Consider the following 24,208-nt stretch of genomic DNA (forward strand, 5'->3'; position numbering starts at 1 on the left):
CTGGACATTTGGTTTCAAACGACCCAGAAGATTAAATACTACCACATCTTTGACATCTATTTTATTGTTCTGAAATCTTTGATACATCTAAGTTAATCTAAGTACAGTATTAAGGAGCACCTCTAGGTAAATGAAACCTAAAAACATGCATGAAAGGTAGAGATGGTCTGTTAAACATTGAAGACAATGAAAATGTAAGTCTTTGTTTCTTAGTTTTTCAGTTATGTCCCACAAAAATGTACCTGTATACTGTAGCTTGCCACAGTACATACTAATATTGTGGATGAACAGTAGAAAGCCCCAACCCTTCTCTAGGAGATACATCAAAACAAAACATATGTTCTCCCTTGCAATGTCAGAAACATAAAAGGCACCATCATATAATGTTTAGAAAACTAAAATTAGGTCACTATCCTAGATTTAAAATTTACCTATAAGGACTGCTGCTCTGACTGGGGGAAAAAAAAGCAGCTTTCAACATGCATATAGAATGTCTCTCGTATGTTGTAAACCTTGGACTGTTTTCAGGAATATCAGGTGTAAACACAAGGTAAATATAAAATCTATTGGTTTGTTAGACTACAAATACTACCCCATGAAAAAAAGCTGCTGTTACAAAAGTGTAAAAAAATATACTAACTTCCATCATTAGATTGTAGAATTTTCAAACTACATGTCCGTTATGGCAGCCACTTCCCAGTAGTGAGCCCCAAACCAGATTTGACTTGGGGACTAACAGCAAGAAAAAATGTAATTACTTGGATAATTTTTTATTTAAAAGTTAATGTTTTGACCTCATTACATTTTTTTACTTTTAAATTTCTGTAGTTATATTAGTGCTTATGAAAGATGCCAAATGAAGCGTTCTGTTTATCTATGGGTGGCAGCAACACGAGCTTTTCCAGACTACCCTCCCAGTGAGATACAACTGATGAGATGAGACCCATCTCTTCAAAGTTAAAAGTTTAGTTCAGTCACCAGGCCTCCATGATAACACTAGTCCCCAGTGTACCGTTTTCAGTTGAGGTTGTGTTTTGGATATCTGTCCACTAGCAATTGAAAGGAAGTCACTGATTAATTCCCTATAGGGCATCCTTTTGATATTTTCATAGTTTCTAACTGCAGTCTGTTCCAGTTGATGCTGTTGTAAGAGATGTGGCCAATAATCATCTTTATCCTTAACACACTAGACTGCCGCATCCTTTTATCAATGTGTTAATTCACTAGTCCTTGTACTTGAATCAACTCCCAAGATTTTAACTTCCTCATTAGCACCACATGCTAATTTTACTAACATAAATATTACTAACAAAATAATGTCAGTAAACAAACAAGATTTCTAATTTACTTCTAAAGAATAAGATCTAAGTTAATGATGTGAATAAATGAGATGCTGTCACTAAACAGTGATCTGCACAAACTACTCAGACAAAACTTGATGAAGTTACTTGGTACCTCCGTGATTGGTAGTGGGAGTTTTCAGTTCTGTGTTTGTGCTGGAAAAAAGTGCCAAATTGACAGCCTACCTCGAGACTAAATTTTTTTGTTCCTCCACAAAATAAGAATGGCACAGGTGGTACAAGCATCTATACAATACCTTATCCTGTTCTGGAAGAGCCCTCTCGAATTCAGAGTGCCCAATCCTGCATGTCCATTCGGCCGTTACCCTCCCTGCCGAGAATGCCATACATAGTAGTTTGTGCAATACAGACACTTTCACTGGGAACAAGACTGAAATCACCAATTAATTTCCTTTAAGCTACATACAAACATTTGTCTGATGGAAGCATCTTTCAGTCTTTACAGAGTTGGGCTAGATTCAAACCAGTAACCAGAAAAGCGAAGGACAATTCTCCTATAACTAATATCCTAATCATCAAGTTCCAAAGAATCATTCTCAGAGGATCAAGAGGTGCTGCAATTTTAAGTTTTTGTGTTGGACCTTATTATTTTTAAGCCTTAACAGTGTTCACATTTGCTTTGAAGTTGGTTGCTTGTAATAATCAATATACACAAATGGCATACGTGAACAGGAGACTCCTCAGCTTTTCTATATTTTTAACAAAGTGGTTATGAGATGAAAAGCTCAATGCTATTGTTCTCTCGTACTAGTCTACTCTAGCTTGAATTGTGTGTGGATAAACTAGTTTGTGGTCATAATTCACTGAGTTTCAATTTCTTAAGACTCTAAACACATCATATGTACTATCTCTGCCCTCAGAACTGCCTGTCTCCACTCAGATTTTATTTAGAAATAATGTAAAGTTCAGATGCAATAGAACTTAGTCACAGAAAATAATCTGCCAGAGATTTTTATGAACATTCTAACAACTGCCAGTTTGATCAGATGTGGGTAACACTTCATACTCAAACAATAATAAATCAACCACACCCAGAATGTAGATTTTAGGATTTTTTTGGGTAAAATCTCAAACAGGAAATGGATGTTTCTGAGCAAATATATTGGCTATCTGCATTTCTGCTTTGTAGAAGGCGATATCAATAGTTTTCATACGTGACTTTCCTCCATAACCAATTAGGCCAGAAGCGTAAGTCAAGAATATAAACTTCCAATCAAGGCACAAAATCGTCTAGACTCTCTTCACCTTCCCTCTTCATGTTCCCCCTCCAACTCACCTCTGTATAGCAATATCTCCCACACCAGACATTAGGTTTAATTGTTCAGGAAGAAGTGTAAGTTTTACCCACATATGGGCTCTATCTATTGTAAATGCAGTTAACTAGATGAACAGCCCATTCTCAGCACATATTGTTCATTTTTTGCATTTGCTTGGGGGGGGGGGGGGGGGGAAGAGTCTGCATCTCTTTCATGCATATTCTTCAAGAAACTGTATGTGGAAGTCTTTCACTTTCTCCAGCACAATCTTCAGCTTCTCTACTGGAGGGAGAATGGTCATTCTGGGAAAGAGAAGAAACACTATTGCAAAACAATTGATAAGATACATTGTAATAAACATTAAAGAAATGGAAACCAGAAAGAGACACCCCAACCCCCCCAGAGATATATTTCCCAAACGGTGCACAGAAAGTAGAACTTTTAACTTCCTGCAACCTGCTTTTAAAAAGATTCCCTTATTTTCTGAATTTATGTTACAGCTACAGTTACTGTACAGAGAACACCTGGTTTTGATTAACCTGTGTATTAAAATTCAGGGGCTTGTCATCTCGGTTTTTTAAATAGAGCAAAACCTCATTAAGTGCCCCCTGCAATAGACAGTCTACTTTTCATTTGTGAATCTTACTTCTGGAAAGAGACTACAAAAATTAAATTGTGGGGTACTATGTTTATTATTTTAACGTTTCTGTATCAAGCTTGTTCAGTTTATATGTGAAATGTGTTTTTTCTAACAGCCAGCCCTGCAAACTCAGCTATCTGCAAGTGGAGTTGGTTCCTTCCAGCTCTTGTATTCTCACCAGTAAAAAAATTCTACAGAACAAATTCTGCTCTCAGTTACACAGGTACAACTGTGACACTTGCCAGGTTTGTGAGTCACCCCGGACACCTGCCCTTAGAATGAGGAAACTTTGTCTGTACCTGCCAGGGCTGACTCTCCCAGCCATAGGCAACACAAGCACTCCCCTCTCAGTCCACCTGGGCTCTGCTGTCCCTCATCCAGGCTAGCAATAGCCACAATCTAACCCCTGAGTCCTCAGAACGTCCCTGTATAATATCCAGCCCCTTATCCACTGGACTCTCATAGAATGACCAGATCCTTTGTTCCCACAGGAACAGCACATCACAGCTTACTAGTTACACCTCAGATCACAGCTCCACTTAACTCACAGCACTTAGATTTGTTTATAGAGAATGCAAGTTAATGTATGTAACACAGAGATTCATAGGATAGTAAAAACAGAAATATTAGAAACAAAGGGTTACCTATAAAACAAAATCATAACACAAATTCTAAAGCTTAAACTCAGCTAACAAGGTGTCCTCTTGTATATCGAGATAAAAAAGGAGCACTTAAAGATGATAAAATCATTGCGGAGAAACTAAATGAATTCTTTGCTTCAGTTTTCACAGCTGACGATGTTAGGAAGATTCCCAAACCTGAGCCATCTTTTGTAGGTGACAAATCTGAGAAATTGTCACAGATTGAAGTGTCATTAGAGGAGGTTTTGGAATTAATTGATAAACTTAACAGTAACAAGTCACCGGGACCAGATCGCATTCACCCAAGACTTCTGAAAGAACTCAAATGTGAAATTGCGGAACTATTAACTATGGTTTGTAACCTGTCCTTTAAATCAGCTTCTGTACCCAATGACTGGAAGATAGCTGATGTAACGCCAGTATTTACAAAGGGCTCTAGAGTTGATCTCGGCAATTACAGACTGGTAAGTCTAATGTCCGTACCAGGCAAATCAGTTGAAACAACAGTAAATAATAAAATTGTCAGACACATAGAAGAACATAAATTGTTGGGCAAAAGTCAACATGGTTTCTGTAAAGGGAAATCATGTCTTACTAATCTATTAGAGTTCTTTGAGGGGTCAACAAACATGTGGACAAGGGGGATCCAGTGGACATAGTGTACTTAGATTTCCAAAAAGCCTTTGACAAAGTCCCTCACCAAAGGCTCTTACGTAAATTAAGTTGTCATGGGATAAGAGGGAAGATCCTTTCATGGATTGAGAACTGGTTAAAAGACAGGGAACAAAGGGTAGGAATAAATGCTAAATTTTCAGAGTGGAGAGGGGTAACTAGTGGTGTTGCCCAAGGGTCAGTCCTAGGACCAATCCTATTCAACTTATTCATAAATGATCTGGAGAAAGGGGTAAACAGTGAGGTGGCAGTTTGCAGATGATACTAAACTGCTCAAAATAGTTAAGACCAAAGCAGACTGTGAAGAACTTCAAAAAGTGATTGGGCAACAAAATGGCAAATGAAATTTAATGTGGATAAATGTAAATTAATGCACATTGGAAAAAAATAACCCCAACTAGACATACAATATGATGGGGGCTAATTTAGTTACAACTAATCAGGAAAGAGATCTTGGAGTCATCGTGGATAGTTCTCTGAAGATGTCCACGCAATGTGCAGCGGCAGTCAAAAAAGCAAACAGAATGTTAGGAATCATTAAAAAAGGGACAGAGAATAAGACAGAGAATATCTTATTGCCCTTATATAAATCCATGATACGCCCACATCTTGAATACTGCATATAGATGTGGTCTCCTCATCTCAAAAAAGATATACTGGCATTAGAAAAGGTTCAGAGAAGGGCAACTAAAATGATTAGGGGTTTGGAATGGGTCCCATATGAGGAGAGATTAAAGAGACTAGGACTTTTCATCTTGGAAAAAAGGAGACTAAGGGAGGATATGATAGAGGTATATAAAATCATGAGTGGTGTGGAGAAAGTGAATAAGGAAAAGTTATTTACTTGTTCCCATAATATAAGAACTAGGGGCCATCAAATGAAATTAATGGGCAGCAGGTTTAAAACAAATAAAAGGAAGTTCTTCTTCACACAGCACACAGTCAACCTGTGGAACTCCTTGCCTGAGGAGGTTGTGAAGGCTAGGACTATAACAAGATTTAAAAGAGAACTAGATAAATTCATAAAAAGAACAGGAGTACTTGTGGCACCTTAGAGTCTAACAAATTTATTACAGCATAAGCTTTCGTGGGCTATAGCCCACTTCATCGGATGCATAGAATGGAACATATAATAAGAAGATACATATATACATACAGATAAGTTGGAAGTTGCCATACAAACTGTAAGAGGCTAATTAGTTAAGATGAGCTATTATCAGCAGGAGAAAAAAACTTTTGTAGTGATAATCAATGTGACCCATTTAGACAGTTGACAAGAAGGTGTGAGGATACTTACCTTAGGGAAATAGATCCAGCCACTCCCAGTCTCTATTCAAACCCAAGTTAATGGTATCTAGTTTGCATATTAATTCAAGCTCAGCAGTTTCTCGTTGGAGTCTGTTTTTGAAGCTTTTCTGTTGCAAAATTGCCACCCTTACATCTTTTACTGAGTGGCCAGAGAGGTTGAAGTGTTCTCCTACCGGTTTTTGAATGTTATGATTCCTGATGTCAGGTTTGTGTCCATTTATTCTTTTGCATACAGACTGCGTAAATTCATGGATGTTAAGCCCATTAATGGCTATTAGCCAGGATGGGTAAGGAATGGTGTTCCTAGCCTCTGTTTGTCAGAGGGTGGAGAAGGATGGCAGGAGAGAGATCACTTGATCATTACCTGTCAGGTTCACTCCCTCTGGGGCACCTGGCATTAGCCACTGTGGGCAGACAGGATACTGGGTTGGATACTGGGCTTTGGTCTGACTCCGTATGGCCATTCGGTCTGACCCAGTATGGCCATTCTTATGTCTAATATGGTACTGCTTACCCCAACTCCTTCTCACAGTGTTTTTCAACCAGCATGGCTGAGACTCTCCTTTCATGAGATCAAGCCTGCTGGCAACTTGTCTCCCCCAACTCATCTTTCTGCACCCCTAGATATACTAGCCCAGTCCTTTGTTCTTCACCTCTAAAACAGGGTCCCCCCATCCCCCACTGTTTATCTCTGTTAATTTGCCTTCTGAAGTCCCAGCAATCTCTTCATTAGCATTTGACTTAGTATGCAAATAGACTTCTATTGTAAGACATACAAGACACAATGATCAGCTAAGGAGATAAGTGTCTCCCACCTCCTGTTTGGTGGAATCTGTCTCAAGGCATGCTACACTTCTGGGTGACCTGCCTTTAACTAAAAGGCCTTACAAATATAGTTTCCAATATATATCCACACATACATTTCACTAAGATTATGACCACCAGTGTGACACAGGCTTTCAGTAGAAATCTTACATGACACTCTTTGACAAACTAGAATGTAAATACCAGACCTAGGAGATCCCTGTAACCCTTATGCACTCCTGTGCCATATGTTTGACATCAAGAGATCCTTGGGTCACAGCAACCCTATTGTTTTCATGGGCTTCCACAGGTATAATGAAGGGCAAAATTTGGCCCTGCAACTGGAATTCAGTTAACAGTTTTGTTGGAGCCAGGCAAGTCAAAATACAATCCAGCTCATTTTCCCCGTTATACTAATTATGCAATGCTAACAAAGGTCTGGATTCTACAACACTTACATTAAGCAACACCGTGTTCCCCAAGTAGTCCCCAAAAGATAACTATACTTCTTGCAAAAAGAAAAGGAGTACTTGTGGCACCTTAGAGACTAACCAATTTATTTGAGCATGAGCTTTCGTGAGCTACAGCTCACTTCATCGGATGCATACTGTGGAAACATATACACAGAGACCATGAAACAATGCCTCCTCCCATCCCACTCTCCTGCTGGTAATATTTAGATAAGCTATTACCAGCAGGAGAGTGGGATGGGAGGAGGTATTGTTTCATGGTCTCTGTGTATATAATGTCTTCTGCAGTTTCCACAGTATGCATCCGATGAAGTGAGCTGTAGCTCACGAAAGCTCATGCTCAAATAAATTGGTTAGTCTCTAAGGTGCCACAAGTACTCCTTTTCTTTTTGCAAATACAGACTAGCACGGCTGTTACTCTGAAACCTATACTTCTTGCAGAGTAAGGTGCTGCTTAGTGCAAGTATTGGCGGCAGTCAGGCCCAAAAATAGCTAAAAAAAACCCCACACCTTATTTCATTAAAGTGAGCACACATTACTCAAGGTACACAGGAACTGCAACTGTTGAGTGAGGTGGTACAATTTTCACTATCACTTTTCAGTATAGAGCCATACCGTAAAATAACCATTTTAAAAGTAGACCACGGTTTCAGCAGAATTAAAGATCATTTCTTCTGAGAACCAGTATTTTCGGATCCCTTGAGGGTTCACTTAGACACCTCACTGTGCTCTGTTCTGTATATTTGGAACTGATGTCAGCAAATTGGGGAAATACTGTATGAAGCCGAATGACACGGCGAAAACCAGTCCTACTGTTCTAGATATAATTATTAGCTACACAGAGTATGCCCGAGAAAAAAAAAAAAGGCTGGTATCACGAACAATGTGAATTAGTCCAAGTCTGTTTTTATACAGGACATGCCATAAGAACCCTAACAGTTTTATTTATTTAGTAAAGAGAAAGTTTCTAACAACTGGATTCTTATAATACACTGTAATTTGCTATTAAACAGATACTGCACCTGAAGTGGTAACTTCCTTCTCTTTGGCCAAATCCACTGCCAGGTACAACACAGATTCCAGTTTCTTCCAAAAGTTTCATACAGTAGAACAAGTCAGGAGACATTTTATGAGCCTGAGAAAAGAGACTGAATTTTTGGAGTAATTTTTCATCTCCAGATCATAACATGAAATCATAATGCAAAAAATACAGTTTTATGGTCATTTTTCTTTCTAAACATTTCTCTTGCACTTTCATTTTCTTCACTACATGGATGCACTCCATGTTGGTGGTGAAATGGATCCACTCCACACTGCAGGCTCTCAATCAGTTCAGCTCAACAGAACAGAATTAGCCAGTCGCTCTGTCTTTACGTAACTACTCCCTTCTTTGATTGACTGAGACCTAGAAACGTCTAGCAACAGAGTTCTTTGGTGTTCTAAACCCAGTTTCACTGAAGTGTCTAACAGATTAAAGGTATTAAAAATATTTGATGAATTAACTCCTATATGCCTATCCTTACAATATTGCCCAGAGCACAAATAATTAGACATTCCTACTGGATTTTCCCAAAACATCTGCTGAGTAGTAAATCACCTGAATAATAATTTGCAGGAAGTTCTTATATTTTAAGTTAGTCAAATCAACATGCCCAGTCTATATACATGATTCAGAGGCATTATTTCAGCTCAGAAAATTCACAAAGGACCCCACTTTTGGTCTCAGTAACATAGGTATAACTGAGCCCCAATCAGAAATGAACTGGAAAATGAAAGGACTGCCTGCCACTTGTTTATTAGTGATATAATCTCTTAGCAATTGCCAGTCTTTGTTTGTAGCTGGAAAGCACTTGTTCTACTCCAGGGCATAAAATTCCCTCATGGATAACAACCAATAACAATGTGGGGAGGTTAGACGGACAATGGCTGACTGACCTTTGCTGCCTCAATGGCTTTGAAAGGGATAAATATCCTTGGGAAGGCATACATAGCTCCTTGAAGTGGATTGCAGTGAATTCCTGGCACTTTATTAAACATGTCTTCTGTTAGCTTGGCTTTTTGGGCAAGATTGTCCAAAACAGACTCCTTTTCCTTTTGAAAAGAAAAGGAGGGGAGGGAGAATAGAAAACAGTTGAATTGCTCCTTAGATGATGAATTGTAGGTCGGTTCAATAGTTTTGCAGTTGGTAAAACAAAATGTTTCCTTAAATTCACTCCTTACTAGGTAAGAGGTAAATAGAATATATCAAAGATTAGCAATAACAAATACCCAAGACAAATGGCAATGAACCAAAAGTGATGTCAATCATAATGCAGCAGTCACTCACTAGTCAAATCTAAGTCTTCCATTTTAAATACCCTCTGCTGGAAGATGACAAAAGGCATATATTTCCTATAACTCTGGTGTAACACTGGATGCAAACCCAAAGGTTTAACATTGTTCTGGTCTTGGCAAGTTTTGTGACTTGCAATTTTTTCCCCCACTGAATAAAATCATTGTAATTTCAGTGCCTTTTCTGCAGAGGTGTGCTATACAATCAAAGTGCCCCTGTTATGCTGGATCATATAAAAGAAGTTCTGTATTAAAATCACAGATGAGTTTTGTTAGGATGTAGATATTCAGGCCTATCTGCAAAGGCCTGTACTTTAAGAATTTAGGTGTATTCTTATCACTTGGCTAGTTCTAGAGGTATAAAAGAAAGAATCAAAATCACTGTCTGCAGGTGTAAGGGCCTTCTCTTACTGTGACAGTCTGAGGCCCTGTTCTTAGGCTAAGGCCTTTGGCTAAGCAGCAGAGGCAACCATAAGCTGGGAAGCGACCGGTCACCTCCTCACATTCCAGACTAGTCACATTGAAATATGGTGCTATTGGGCTCTTAGGAACACAATCCTGTCCTGATAGTGCCTATCACCTCCAGAGAAAGGGAAGTGCCTAGAAAATGTAAAAGGAAACTTAGTTTGATAGCATCCTGTCTGGCAAGAACTCACTTATCAATAGCTGGGATGTGAAATCCTCACTTTTGTATTGTTTTGTCATTATAGTTCCCACTTTGCTATTGTTTGTCTGTATAATCTCTGTCTGGTTCTGTGATTGTTCCTGTCTGCTGTATAATTAATTTTGCTGGGTGTAAACTAATTAAGGTGGTGGGATATAATTGGTTACATAATCATGTTACAATATGTTAGGATTGGTTAGTTAAATTTCAGGAAAATGATTGGTTAAGGTATAGCAAAGCAGAACTCAAGTTTTACTATATAGCCTGCAGTCAATCAGGAAGCAAGTGGGTGGGTGTGTGGGTGGGGGAGATGGGAACAGGGAATGGGGGTGGGGAAATTGAAATCATGTTTTGCTAAAGGGAGAAATGGGAACAGGGAATGGGGGTAAGGAAATTGGAATAATGTTTGGCTAAGGGCAGGAATGGGAACAGGGACACAGGTGTAAGGCTCTGTGGTGTCAGAGCTGGGAAGGAGGATACTAAGGAAGGAAACTGGAATCATGCTTGCTGGAAGTTCACCCCAATAAACATCGAATTGTTTGCACCTTTGGACTTCGAGTCTTGTTGCTCTCTGTTCATGCGAGAAGGACCAGGGAAGTAAGCGGGTGAAGGAATAAGCCCCCTAACAAGTTTGATTCCCCATAGTTTAAATTCCAGGGTATTACTAATTAAGAGGTCTCTTGGTTTTTGGTCTCTTATTTTACTGTTTCTCTCCCTCTCTGTGTGAAACTTTCAAGCTGTTAATTGTGTTAGTACATCCTAAGACAGAGTCTGTTCTCAAAGCAATACTTTGTAACAACTATTCACACAGAGAGAGACTCAAAGCGATACTTTGTAACAACAGAAACAGCACACAGAAACTCCTTGCCGTTTTGTTCTATTCATCTCACTTTGTTAACAATTGTGATTAAAATAGAGATAGAGGATGTGTGTGGATGGATGCTTGGTGTGGATAATAAATGAATGATCAGGGAGGTGCCAGCCTAAGAATCCAGTGTCCATCGGGCCGAAGAAGGCATCAAGTGGAAACAACCAGAGGACCCCCGGAGGGCAGACTGGAATCCACCCAACAGCCTCAAGAATGGGAGAACCAAAGAACAAGATAACATCCGGCAGCATGGAGCCATCAGGAATGTGCCATCTGCTGACTGATTCAGCAACAGCATGATGAAGCAATTTCCATAGACTGGCATAGGAATAAATTCCTATAAAAATGGACTCTAGAAACTGAGAACTTTGCGGTCTGATTCTGCAAACCAACTTCCAGGAGCATCAGATGAGCATCTGACAAGGCCCTGCTCCCTCCTTGTGTCCAGGCCACCTGGCCAGTGACTTGGCATGAGCAACTCTAAGGCTGGTAACTATGATAACAACCTTGCAGAACGTGTGTGTGTGTGTGTGTGTGTGTGTGTGTGAATGAATATGAAATTGAATGGCATGTTATAGCTATAACTAACTGCTTACTATGATTCTTTCTGTATTTACAATAAATGTGGCATTTTGCCTTATTCCCTTTAATAAGATACTGCTGGTTTTTATTTAATTGGTATAACACCCCAAACCGCTGGAACGGAGCTTCTGGGGTTCTGTGGCCAAGAGGAAGTTCTGCATGTGTAGCAAAGCCGATGCCAAGTCACTACTGCAGACACTACCCTTGAAAGGCCCAGAATTCAAGTGGGAGCCCTAGTCCACAGGCTGTGTGTAGAGGGGAGATGGTATCATTTTTAAGGAAGTACATTTCTGAATTTAGCATTTGTGAAAGGTTCTGGAACAATGGTTCTAGAACAACATTCCTGGAATTCTCTATTTAACCATAGAATAGGTACAGCAGGTCAGCCTTCTCAAATTGTATTTTCAATATGCCTCAAGCTTGACTTGGCAGGACCAATTTCCAGGGATGAGAGAGTAGTTCAGTCTCCATACTCATTAAGTTTGTAGGATTTCTGCTGAGACTACCTACTAGGATACCAGCTGGGGCTTTTGTGAGAGGAACACTTGTTCATTTGGAACAGTACTGAGAAACTCCTTTCAAAAGGTCACAGAATAGCATTCTTCAGATGATGATGACTTTCGGTCACCATCAATCTGGGCTGGTGATCCTAAGGCAAATCAGTGATGTCTAATTAACAATATCTTAAGCTATCGAGGCTGCTCATCAGGCTATAGTTACAAGATAAAAAAAGAGCTGTCTTTAAAAAGAAAAACACACACACACCAAAACACACAATTAAACCAGCTAAGCATTTTCTGTTTGACAGATCTCTACTACAATGGGATTGATTTTGCATGTAATGTAAAAACTCTTCTTTTTAAAATAATGGGCCACATTTATCCATTTTTAACTCCATTTATACACTAGAGCTGACTTTGGTAGAGCATTTGTACAAATGAGAAGCTACTATTCTTTGTTCAAATAAGCATTCAATATATAAGGGTACCATATGGTTTCACTTGCAAAGTCACCCTCACTTAGTAGCTTCATTTTTCCTGTGCAGTTTTCATAGAAGCCAGCTTTGTTGAGTAGCTACCCTCATTTACCATGGAAGCCACAGGGGAAAGAAATTATATTTAAAAGCAGATGAACTCAATGAAGAGCCACAAACATGTGATGGAAGAGCTGTGGCTCCACCAAGATGTTGAAGCTACTAGTACAAAGAGTATTAGAAATTACTCTGTAGTCCTGTTGGCCAGTGTTATTACAGGGCTCTACCATAAGAAAAGCTGAGATGGGATCTTTCTGTATCTTCTCATCACACCCTGGTGATATATGGGATAGGGTTAAGAAATACACAAACAATATTAAAGCTGACCTTAATGAACTGTGCATAAGATTCTTCCCCTGGTACTGGAGGATTCACTACAATATCCATAGCTGCCTGTCCAGAGACTGGAGGACAGAGACGAACAGAGAGAAGTTTAACAAGCTGTCCTTTAATCTCTGGATGCAAGTTAATCACCTCCATATAACCCCCTCGGTAGCCGCACCTGAGAATACAGTAGATAGAGAGCGAGAGAGGAAAAAAATGAATATAATTTGGAATGTTAATTACTGAAAAGAACCCCAAGAGAGGAAAAAGAGGGAGCATCCAGCTGAACTTTATATTAATCATGAGCATTTTGCTTAGCATCAATACATGTAACCTACATTTTTAAATATCTTCTTCTGTATTGGGTAAGGTATAATGGTAGCTAAGTACCATCAAAGAAAATATTGGGTGTGATGTTTAACATATGCAGCTTCAATATGAGGTTAGTCTAGCTATTAACATGGATATTTATTCCTCAGAGCAAAAGTGTACAGCAGAAACAGAATCCATTTGATCAGGAAGCTGGCATTTCCCTCCCCTGATCCCCCCCAAAAGAAACAAACACACACACATCCACCCCTCTATAAAATCAGGCTGATCCAGTGAATCTTGAACTAGTCAGTAGTCCAGAGGTCCATTGTGCCATCCCTGGTAGGCTGCACACATAACTATTTTAGAAACCTATTAATGTAGGACTGGGGTGTTGGGATGGGAGGCAGGTCTGTGATAGTCACACAAATGAGGGTCATTCTTGTCAGTTGCCAGCTTGTGCAGATCAAGGAGTGACTGGTTCACATTCTTTTCCAGGTCTGTGATAGGTGCTCTCTTTTTTAAAAACTACTCCATTAAATAAAAAGTTTGCAAAACCACTGGGCCAGCCCATAAGTTATACAATGTTCCATATATAAACTCATGCATTTTCCTTGTTTACTAGTTGATAGGTAACAGTACCAGAAGATACAAGATGACACTCAGCTCACTAATGTGAAAAAATCATCCTGCTTGACAAGAAGTAAGGGGAAGCTATTCTACTAAATACTGTGCAAGAGGTTATACAATAAAGAAATGAAGATGGACATACTCGCCCATGTATCCCTTGGAGGTGGAATGGAAGGATGCTAGCTCTACATTGCTGTAGTACTCTGGTCCCATCTCATACAGAACCTTTTTGAAGGAATGAAACTGACATTCTTCTGAGTAAATGTTATCTTGATAAACCTACACAATCAGAGGAAACATTATGCACTCTGCCCAAATGTGAATAAATGACAGCATATTACACAGAATGTAAGCTGCTGAAGAAAGTTTGGGATGTACGAATGCTTGAAAGCATTTACAAGAGAGAAGTTACAGTTACTTCAAGCATAACAAATGTATAGCTTACACTATATTTAACTGAGTAGCCCTTGCAAGAAGAGTACTGAACTTTGATTTTGTATATTATTTCTTAACTTTTATGTTTTTCATCTGTGTACTCAATTCCCAATCTCCACCCCACCCCTGGCTTCAGTTTCCCTCCTTTAACTGAGTAGCCCTTGCAAGAAGAGTACTGAACTTTGATTTTGTATATTATTTCTTAACTTTTATGTTTTTCATCTGTGTACTCAATTCCCAATCTCCACCCCACCCCTGGCTTCAGTTTCCCTCCTTTTAATTATCTAAACAAATGGCTAATGTCACCCTATATTATGTAGGTCAAGACTCAGATGTTGTTCCAGTTTCTTTCTGGAGTTACATCCTTATTGGAGCCACTACCCTTTTTGCTTAGGTCAAGTCCAGCACACTAATTTTTCAAATTAACTCTTTAGGACTGCGAAGCTGGCTTTTTTGTTCACAACTTTTAGCCTGGTAACACTGGGAGAATCCATGCTCCATGTTAGAAATCAACAATCACACTTATTGGGCACAAAGGAAGAGAACCGAGCACCTAGTGCTTCTGTTGCACTGCAGGTGCGTTCACTACAGAAAGGTATGTAGTCTTAATGCTCTACTACCTCATCAGCCAGAAGAAAGAGTTGCTCCTCCCAAGCAAAATGTATAACATCTTCAATGCACTTTCTACTTTGAACCTGACCTATAATTTAAAGCGAGAGAAGAAAAGTTGCAATTCAGGTTAATTAGTAGAGAACATGTACACAGTCTTTCAGTCTAGAACCAGGAAGGCTGCTACCTCTTCAATAAGATGTCCCTCTTACCTTAAAAAAAAAAAAAAAAAAAAAGCTATGGAAGTTGGGACATAAAACTCATTACAATCACTTATATATACTCTATACAATATGTCTGGGGGTGGTGGGTGGGGAGTCTCCAATCACAATTGAGATGTATTGTCTAAATTATAGGAGACAGTGAATTTGTGAGTCATTTGTGAGAATTAATTTTTAGACCCCTGTCAACAAGTCAGCTGAGGGTAAGACTAGTCTTCTTTGGATATGTTTTTCATTGCAGTTTACACGTGCTCTTACATGGGTAAGCCCAAACCTCTTTAGCATGCACACACAAAACACTTAAACCTGGGTTTATATGTTCTTTGAACCCAGGCTTGCTTGCTTAGCTGGTAAATTATCTCAGTAAATTAAAAAATGCTTAACTAAGTTTCAGAGTGGAATCTCTGATTTTATCATTAGAGTCCAGCTATACATGTGCAATGATAAGTCACAAGCAAGTCCTAAGCATGTACAGCAAAAAGAAAAAAAGGGTGAACAAAACAAACTCAAACATTTAAATGAAACCATTACAAACCAGTGGGATTTCCTGGGTTGATGATGCAAAGGACCTTTGGATTACAGTATGCTTTGGCTTCATTCAAGGAACGACGAAGTTCATTCACATCTAGTGCCCAGCAATTCTCTTCATCCAGGTAATAGTTCACCTGGATGGCATCTAGTTCAGATATGGCTGCTGAATACAAGGGGTACTGTGGGATTGGGATCATCACTCCAGTTCGGGATTTCCCTCCTCCTGAGACCAAGATCTTTAGAATAGTCTGGAAAAGTTTAGGAATTTAAAGGAAAAAAAAACCAAACCAAAACAAAAAAACAGATGACAGCAGAATTCACGGTATATTCTGGAACAACTTGCTGTTTGACTTTCTGCCGCTCTATGGGACCCAAAGCCTTAGACAAATTTCAGTTACAGAGGCACAAAGTCACCAGCCTTCATGACAGTGACACTACTAGTTCTGAATACTGAAGGATGTTTATCTTTTAAGTCAAAAAACATTTCACACCAACTGTTAGATAGAGAATGCTAAGGTGTTTTATAACAAAAATTACGTAGCACATAACAATGGCCAAACACAACATAGAGAGTCCTTTAAAAACAACCAACAGCTACCCTCTTGCTGTAACTGCCAGCTGAAGTTGAAACTCATCAACTGCAGGCTTATCACTGGCAAATTCAAACAAGCAACAAAGGCAGTACCGGTATAATCAAATATAGTTATATGCATTTATATCTGATAAAGTTTTACAGAAAAACATGTGATGCTCACACTCCTGTCACACTGCCAGTTGAGCCCCTGGAATTGCAAAGTCTGGGAAACCCATTACACTGGATGAATCAATGAAGCTGCTATAAATCAGAGTACTGTAATACCAAACTGTGTCACAAGATGTCATTTTAAAAGTTTTGCAAACTAATTAAAAAAATTAAAATATGCACTACAGCAAAGCAAATACAAGGAAATGTATCTTCAGCAACCATGCAAAGGATCAACATATACTCGTTACCTAGTAGAGATGATCTTCAGCTAAAGAACAAACAAAAACTGCCTTGGAAACTTTGGGGATACTTTAAAGTGAATTGCTTAATGTAAGAAGGCTGGCTACTGAAGGTGGCCTTTAGTGCAGGTTCCACTGAATCTACGTAACACATGGTTTCCTTAAAGCCCTCCAAGAATTCTCAGTCTGTGGGGTCTGGTTTCTCCAGTGAATAACATCCTCTTCTAAGCTTTAGTGTCTCCACATTTTAGGCCTGGTCTACGCTGGAAAATTAAGTTGGCTCATCTACATTGTTCAGGAGTGTGAAAAATTCATACCCGAGTGGCGCAGTTAAGCTGACCTAGCAGCCAGCGTATACAGCTACTAGCTACTGTCTCTTGTGGAGGTAGGTTATGTACACTGATGGGACACCCATCCCATCAGCAGAAGTAGCATCTTAACTGAAGCACTACAGCAACGCATTTCAAGTGTAGCCAAGCCCTTAGTCATGTACAGCAAAATCTGCAAGCCAAGATGGCTAATAATCCATATTTAGACACTTAAAAAGCTTTAGACGGCCATATGAAGATTTTAGTATCCATGGGCCTGTTTCAGAACTCCTCTCTTTTGCTCACACATAACTTAACTGACTTCAATGTAAATCAGATCAGAATCACTGGCGTGGCGTATGTGAGAGATCAGACATACAACTGTGCAAAGAAGATGAGAATCATGCTCTACAGTCTATATTTCTTAAGGGATCTGTCTAATGTACCACACAATATATACATGTACACACAAACTTTTAACACCTACAGCAATTCCATCACTAGCCCCTGTGGTAAGGTATATATTATCTGGATCTGCAGGAACTCCTCCATCTCGTCTTTCAATGTACGCGGCAACATCTTCACGGATGCAATTTACACCTTGACTGGCACTGTAAGACCCTGCGAGAAACAGAGAACATGAGAAGATGTACACAATCTGCAAATCTTAAATGCCCAGGTTTGGGCCGTACAGTGGTGTCTATGAGATGGTTTGGATGTAGGAGAGCTTTATTATTTCCCCAGCACAGCAGTTTTCTGAAGGAGGAAATGAGGTAATACACTCACAGGGCTGCAAGAGGAACACGGCCATGGCTGTAAACCTGAAATAAGCATCTCTGAAAGACAAAATAAATATGGAGATATTGGATTGCCAATATGAATTATCTAAAGTTTGCCTTGCCATATGGACAAAAACCCAATTCTTCCCTCTGACAATCACCCAGCCATTTCACTGAACGACACCTAAAAGGTCAACCAATTTAATTTTTAAAATGACCTGCTGTTTAAATAACAAGAGGAAGGAATGGAGGGAACCTGTGTGAATGGAATAATAAAATAAAGGTTTTTTAAAACATGCTGAAACTTCTAAGACTTTTAATTTCAGATTACATGTGACAACACAGAACCATCCTGCCTTCCAATCTAAATCGCTTTTCAATTATCTGTAGGGGAAGCAGCTAGGCTAACCAAAAGTACTGTGTAAGGTTATGGTACACAAGCTTCTGATGAAGTTTATAATCACAGCTGTAACTGTCTAAATAAAGGCAGTTTATTGGGTCCTAAATACACCATTGCTAAGTATGCGCAAAAAATAAACCTGCAGCAGACTGAAAGATGAATTCAAGGTATAAGGCCCAGAGCTGATGGAGGCTGAAGTGGTAAGTGCACAGCTAATTTAGCACAACGCCATGAAGCTGCAAGACCTTCTTGGCTTTAAGTAGATTGCTGGATGGAGTGGGGTAATTGGATTCGGCTTATCTGACTGTGTGGTGCAGGTTTTCTTTGAGGACGAGGACTGAGAGGTTACATATGGAATGATCATTTTGTGAAAAGTTTCCCCCAGGAGTAATATCGTGGGGTTTTTTTTGTTTGTTTTTAATCATTTTTCTGCAAGAGTTCATTCAAGAGTATAGTGATTATCTGGTTTCACCCAAAACACTGTAAACACAACATTTTTAACTACCATTTCATTTACACCTTCTCTAAGCAAGGTAAGTCAACAGCTGTTAAAATACCAGCAGCCCTAAAGTTTCCCCTCAATGGTAGCAACAGTGGAAAGTGTTAGTTAGAATGGGTTGGCCCAGACAAAGCTGATTTTGAAATGATTTTGAAATACAGTTTGGCCACTTCCACGTTGGACTGCCAAACCTGTTCAAGAAGCCTGTTTTATTGTAGCTGTAATTTGAGCACAGTTCCTCAGACCATAAAGGTATGTGTGGAAGGGCCATATTCACAAAAAATAAGAGGAAGAAGCAGCAAAAAAGGAAAATGTTGAACCCTCAGCACTATGGCGGGGCAGCTCCCAGTCAGAAAAATTTACACACCTCATTTTAGACAAGTATTTAGAGTGGGCTAATCAGCCAAGTGAGATTGGTGACTGACACACTATTCTGAAAACCTAAAAATGAATATCGGAATTTTTCTATCTGCGCTGCCAGTTTTTAAATATTTATTGTTACAGTTAATCAGAGGGTCAGTTGCTCTTTAACTCACACCATACTATAGAATCACATTCCAGTCACTAACGTACAAAATGTTTGTTTATCCATTGACATTTGTGTAAGTTTTGCAAGCTTAGTCATTTATATTTTTTAAAATGCTAATGTTCAGAATGATCATTTGTCTGAAGATTGCTTTCTTACTTTCAGCAATCTTAATCAGAACCCTGCTTACACTGACCAGCTGCAAGTACTTTGAAATACACTTGTTCTGGGAAAAGATTCCTGCAGAGTCTATACATTTTTCAAAGATCATCCATACTCTGTGAAACACAAAGAATTTCACATGCAGGTTGCACAGGCTAATAGACCTAACATGGGACTGATATCAGGAGACAATGAATTCTAATCCTGATGCTACCACTAATTTTGGGCAGGTCACTCTACAATAGTGGTCACCAACCGGTTGATCGCAATCAACTGGTCGATCCTAGAGAATCTCCCAGTTGAGTGCAATCTCCGGTGGTGCAGTGGGGCTGCCGTAATGGCAGGCTTGCTCCCTGCCTGCCCTGGCCCCATGCCGCTCCAGGAAGCGGCCAGCACGCCTCCCAGAGCCAGTACCCCATACCTCCCTCCTGCACCCCAACCCCAGCCCTGCCCCCCACTCAGAGCCAGCATCCCATACCCCTTCCTGCATTCCAACCCCCTGCCCCAGCCTTGACCCCCCTCCCAGAGCCAGCACTGCATACCCCCTCCTGCACCCCAACACTGTGCCCTAGCCTGGAGCCCCCTCCTGCACCCAAACTCCTTCCCAGAGCCCACACCCCTTCCTGCACCCCAACTCCCTCCCAGAGCCCACTCCAACCTGCACCCCAACACTCTGCCCCAGCCCAGCGCCCCCTCCTGCACCCCAACTTCCTCCCAGAGCCCGCACCCCCTGCCCCAGGCTCAGCCCGGAGCCCCCTCCCAGACTGCAAATGCCTCTGCCCCAGCCCAGAGCCTGCACCCCCTCTCGACCCGTGACCCCACTCGGTGAAAGTGAGTGAGAGTGGGGGAGAGTGAGAGATTGGGGGGGAGGGAGCGGGACAGTTCCTGAGTTGCTCTTAATTCAAAAAGTGATCATGGGCATAAAAAGGTTGGAGACCACTGCTCTACAAATAGAGAGACCTCCAAGAGAAGGCAGAAAACAAAGATTTTCGGAGGATTTAATAGTTAGCGTCTGCAACACTCCTCAGAACATGTGAAGTACTATACAGTGCTAAGTATTATCTAAGAGCTGCATCAGCTGCCCCTGCAGTATATAGAGGCCGCACTGTGCCTGTTACTACTTATGAGTAAGGCTGCAAGTCTTTTATGGAGGTCACAGAGTCCATGACTTTCCAGGACCTCCAGGCCTCCTGCAGCTGCTGGTGTGGCTAACCCCAGGGCCACCTGAGCAGCTGGGGAGGCCCTGGGCCAGCCACTGCTCTGCGCCAGCCACTGCTCTGCAGGCAACTTGTCCCGGGCGGTGCCCACGAACAGCAGTCCAGGAGCAGCAGCAGCACCCCAGGCTGCCCCCGCCCAGAGCAGTGGCGGCAACAGGGCCCTGGATCATGCCCCCAGCCTGGAGAAGCGGTGGCGGCGATAGGGCTCCGGCCCACCTCCAGGAGCAGCAGCAGCGGTGGCGGCAGGGCCCCGGGCTGCCTCCCCACCCCCAGGAGCAGCAGCAGCGGTGGCGACAGGGCCCCGGGCTGCCCCCGACCCCCAGGAGCAGCAGCAGCGGTGGCGGCAGGGCCCCGGGCTGCCTTCCCACCCCCAGGAGCAGCAGCAGTGGTGGCGGCAGGGCCCCGGGCTGCCTCCCCACCCCCAGGAGCAGCAGCGGTGGCGGCAGGGCCCCGGGCTGCCTCCCCACCCCCAGGAGCAGCAGCATCTGCTGCAACACCACCCCCCCCCCCCCAGCATGTAATATTTAGTTAGGGTTACTTTTAGTAAAAGTCACAGACAGGTCACTGGCAGTGACTTTTTGGTTATTGCCCATGACCTGTCCATGACTTTTACTAAAAATACCTGTGACTAAATTGTAGCCTTACCTAGGAGTAAGGCTCAGATTTTGTCAGGGATATTTTTGGTAAAAGTCACGGACAGGTGACAGACAATAAAGAAAAATTAACAGAAGCCATGACCTGTCCGTGACTTTTACTAAAAATATCTGTGACATAATAGGGGATATGCAGGTCTCCACACCTCGGCAGCATGGCATCTGCGCAGAGGCTGGGAGCTCCGGGTGCTCCCACCACGGGTTGGGTGTTGGAACTCCAAGATCCCCCACTGCCCATGGCTGGGAGCTGTGGGGGCCCCCACCACCTGCAGCAGCTGGGAGCTGTGGGGTACCCCTGCCGCCCGCAGCTCCCAGGGTCTCTCCTGCTGCCTGTGGTGGCAAGGAGCTGTGGGGTACCCCTGGCCTCCTGCAGCGGCCGGGAGCGGCGCGGCATGGCACCCCTGCTGCCCACAGTTCCGGGGGCCCCTGGTGGCCCAGAGCTTGGGGGTTCCCCTGCAGCCCTCGATGGCCGGGAGCTGCTGGGTTCCCCCGCCCCTCGCAGTGGCCAGGAGCTGTGGGGTGCCCCCACCACCTCCTCCCTGCCCCCTGGGCGGTGGGGGACCCTGCAGCTCCCGACCACCACAGACTGAAGTCACAGAGATCTCTGGAAATCACGGATTCCATGACCTCCACGACCTCGGTGACTAACCACCTATAAGCCACAAAACAAAACATTTCCCCAGCTTGTAGTTTAGGCATAGGCATGCTGTACAAAAGGTCAGTTTAATCCACAGACGGATTCATATTATTTTTCATAGCATGGCTCACTGTTTCATAGCATGAGATCACAAGAGACCCCTAACAGGAAAGGACTCAAGTATTTTTATTTTTTAATGCACTTTAGCAGCTGGAAGTGAGGAGAGCTGGCACCATGTGTCTAAACTCTTCTCCATGAACCACCAGGAAGTGCTCAACAGACCACGATGGGAATCCCTGGTTTAGTATATGGGATTATAACAAATTCCATAAAATGTAAAAACATTAAGCAAAAAATCTGCTAAATTGAACTAGGAGAGGAGTTCAGAAGACCACATAAAAACCAACACAAAAAAAGATGAAATTATGAACAAAAAGACAAAAATGAAAGCTGAACTGACACTGGATGAACTGTTTGACATTCTCTGAATGTGTCTGACTGCTAATCAAATCACTAATTATATTCTATTTGTTTTATTATTTTATAGCACTTACTACGATAGCAATGAGGCACTATAATCACAAAAATTAATAGACACATCAGTTACTCTAATATGTACTTTGAAATGTCACCCTTAGTCTCTTTTCATACCAGAAAGGAGTTTATCGGGTCTGTCAGATTCTTCAGATTCTGTGCCCTGGCTAGAGCACTATATTTAGAGTAAGAGAAAAGGAGTAGTTGTGGCACCTTAGAGACTCAAATAAATTTGTTAGTCTCTAAGGTGCCACAAGTACTCCTTTTCTTTTTGCGAATACAGACTAACATGACTGCTACTCTGACACCTATATTTAAAATAGTAACTCAAACATGACTTCCCAGATACAAGCAGCAGGCTGAGCTTCTAGATGGCCAGAAATGAACTGGCACCCCGAGTAGGTAAAGGTTGTTTTTAGGGCTGTCAAGCGATTAAAAAAATTAACTGTGATTAATTGCGTGACTAATTGCACTGTTAAACAATAATAGAATACCATTTAAATATTTTGGGTGTTTTGGGCTCACTTTATTTTTGATTACAAATATTTGCACTGCAAAAAAAAAAAAAGTATTTTTCAATTCACTTAATACAAGTACTGTAATGCAATCTCTTTATCATGAAAGTTGAACTGTACAAATGTAGAATTATGTACAAAAAAATAACTGCATTCAAAAATAATACAATGTAAAACTTTAGAGCCTACCAATCCACACAGTCTTACTTCAGCCATTGCTCAGACAAAAAGTTTGTAAACAAGAAGCGGCCATTATCTCCTGTCAATTGTAACCAATGTCACCTGAAAGTAAGAACAGGCATTCGCATTGCATGGTGGTAGCTGGTGTCACAAGATATTTATGTGCCAGATGCACTAAACATTCATATGTCCCTTCCTGCTTCAACACCCATTCCAGAGGACATGGGTCCATGCTGATGACGCGTTCTGCTCAATAATGATCCAAAGAAGAGGAGACCGACGCATGTTCATTTTCATCATCTGAGTCGGATGCCACCAGAAGGAGGTTGATTTTCCATTTTGGTGGTTTGGGTTCTGTAGTTTCTGCATCAGAGTGTTGCTCTTTTAAGACTTCCGAAAGCACGCTCCACACGTCGTCCCTCAGATTTTGGATGGCTCTTCAGATTCTTAAACCTTGGGTCGAGTGCTGTAGCTATTTTTAGACATCTCACATTGGTACCTTCTTTGCGTTTTATCAAATCTACTGTGAAAGTGTTCTTAAAACGAACATGTGCTGCTGGGTCATCATCCGAGACTGCTATATACGGCAGAATGCAGGTAAAACAGAACAGGAGACATGCATGCAATTCTCCCCCAAGGAGTTCGGTCACAAATTTAATTAACGCATTTTTTTTTTTAAAACAAGCATCATCAGCATGGAAGCATGTCCTCTGGAATGTTGTCCGAAGCATGAAGGGGCATGCGAATGTTTCGCATATCTGGCATGTAAATACTTTGCAACGCTGGCTACAAAAGTGCCATGCGAACGCCTATTCTCACTTTCAGGTGACATTGTAACTAAGAAGCAGGCAGCATTATCTCCTGTAAATGTAAAGAAACTTGTTTGTCTCAGCGATTGCCTGAACAAGAAGTAGGACTGAGTGGACTTGCAGGCTCTAAAGTTTTACATTGTTCTGTTTTTGAGTGCAGTTATGTAACCAAAAAATTCTATATTTATAGGTTACACTTTCACTACAGTACTTGTATGAGGTGAATTGAAAAATACTATTTCTTTTGTTTATCATTTTTACAGTGCAAGTATTTGTAATCAAAAATAATAAAAGTGAGCACTGTACACTATGTATT

The 24,208-nt window shown here is 41.3% G+C and overlaps 1 protein-coding gene across 1 annotated transcript in view; it reads right to left on the minus strand.

Annotated features, from left to right (window-relative positions):
* Positions 1-2,802: 2,802 nt before the first annotated feature.
* Positions 2,803-24,208, minus strand: part of GPT2 (glutamic--pyruvic transaminase 2) — a 44,225-nt gene continuing 22,819 nt past the window's right edge. The window contains exons 4-11 of the mRNA XM_074968673.1: positions 17,469-17,602; positions 15,694-15,937; positions 14,949-15,028; positions 14,036-14,172; positions 12,958-13,132; positions 9,088-9,243; positions 8,175-8,287; positions 2,803-2,919 (exon numbers count right to left, since the gene is read on the minus strand). Of these exons, the coding sequence (XP_074824774.1) occupies positions 2,829-2,919; positions 8,175-8,287; positions 9,088-9,243; positions 12,958-13,132; positions 14,036-14,172; positions 14,949-15,028; positions 15,694-15,937; positions 17,469-17,602 (1,130 nt within the window). The 3' untranslated portion in view covers positions 2,803-2,828. The remainder of the gene's footprint in view (positions 2,920-8,174; positions 8,288-9,087; positions 9,244-12,957; positions 13,133-14,035; positions 14,173-14,948; positions 15,029-15,693; positions 15,938-17,468; positions 17,603-24,208) is intronic.

Source organism: Natator depressus, chromosome 12 (genome assembly GCF_965152275.1).
Source record: "Natator depressus isolate rNatDep1 chromosome 12, rNatDep2.hap1, whole genome shotgun sequence".
Lineage (NCBI taxonomy): Eukaryota > Metazoa > Chordata > Testudines > Cheloniidae > Natator > Natator depressus.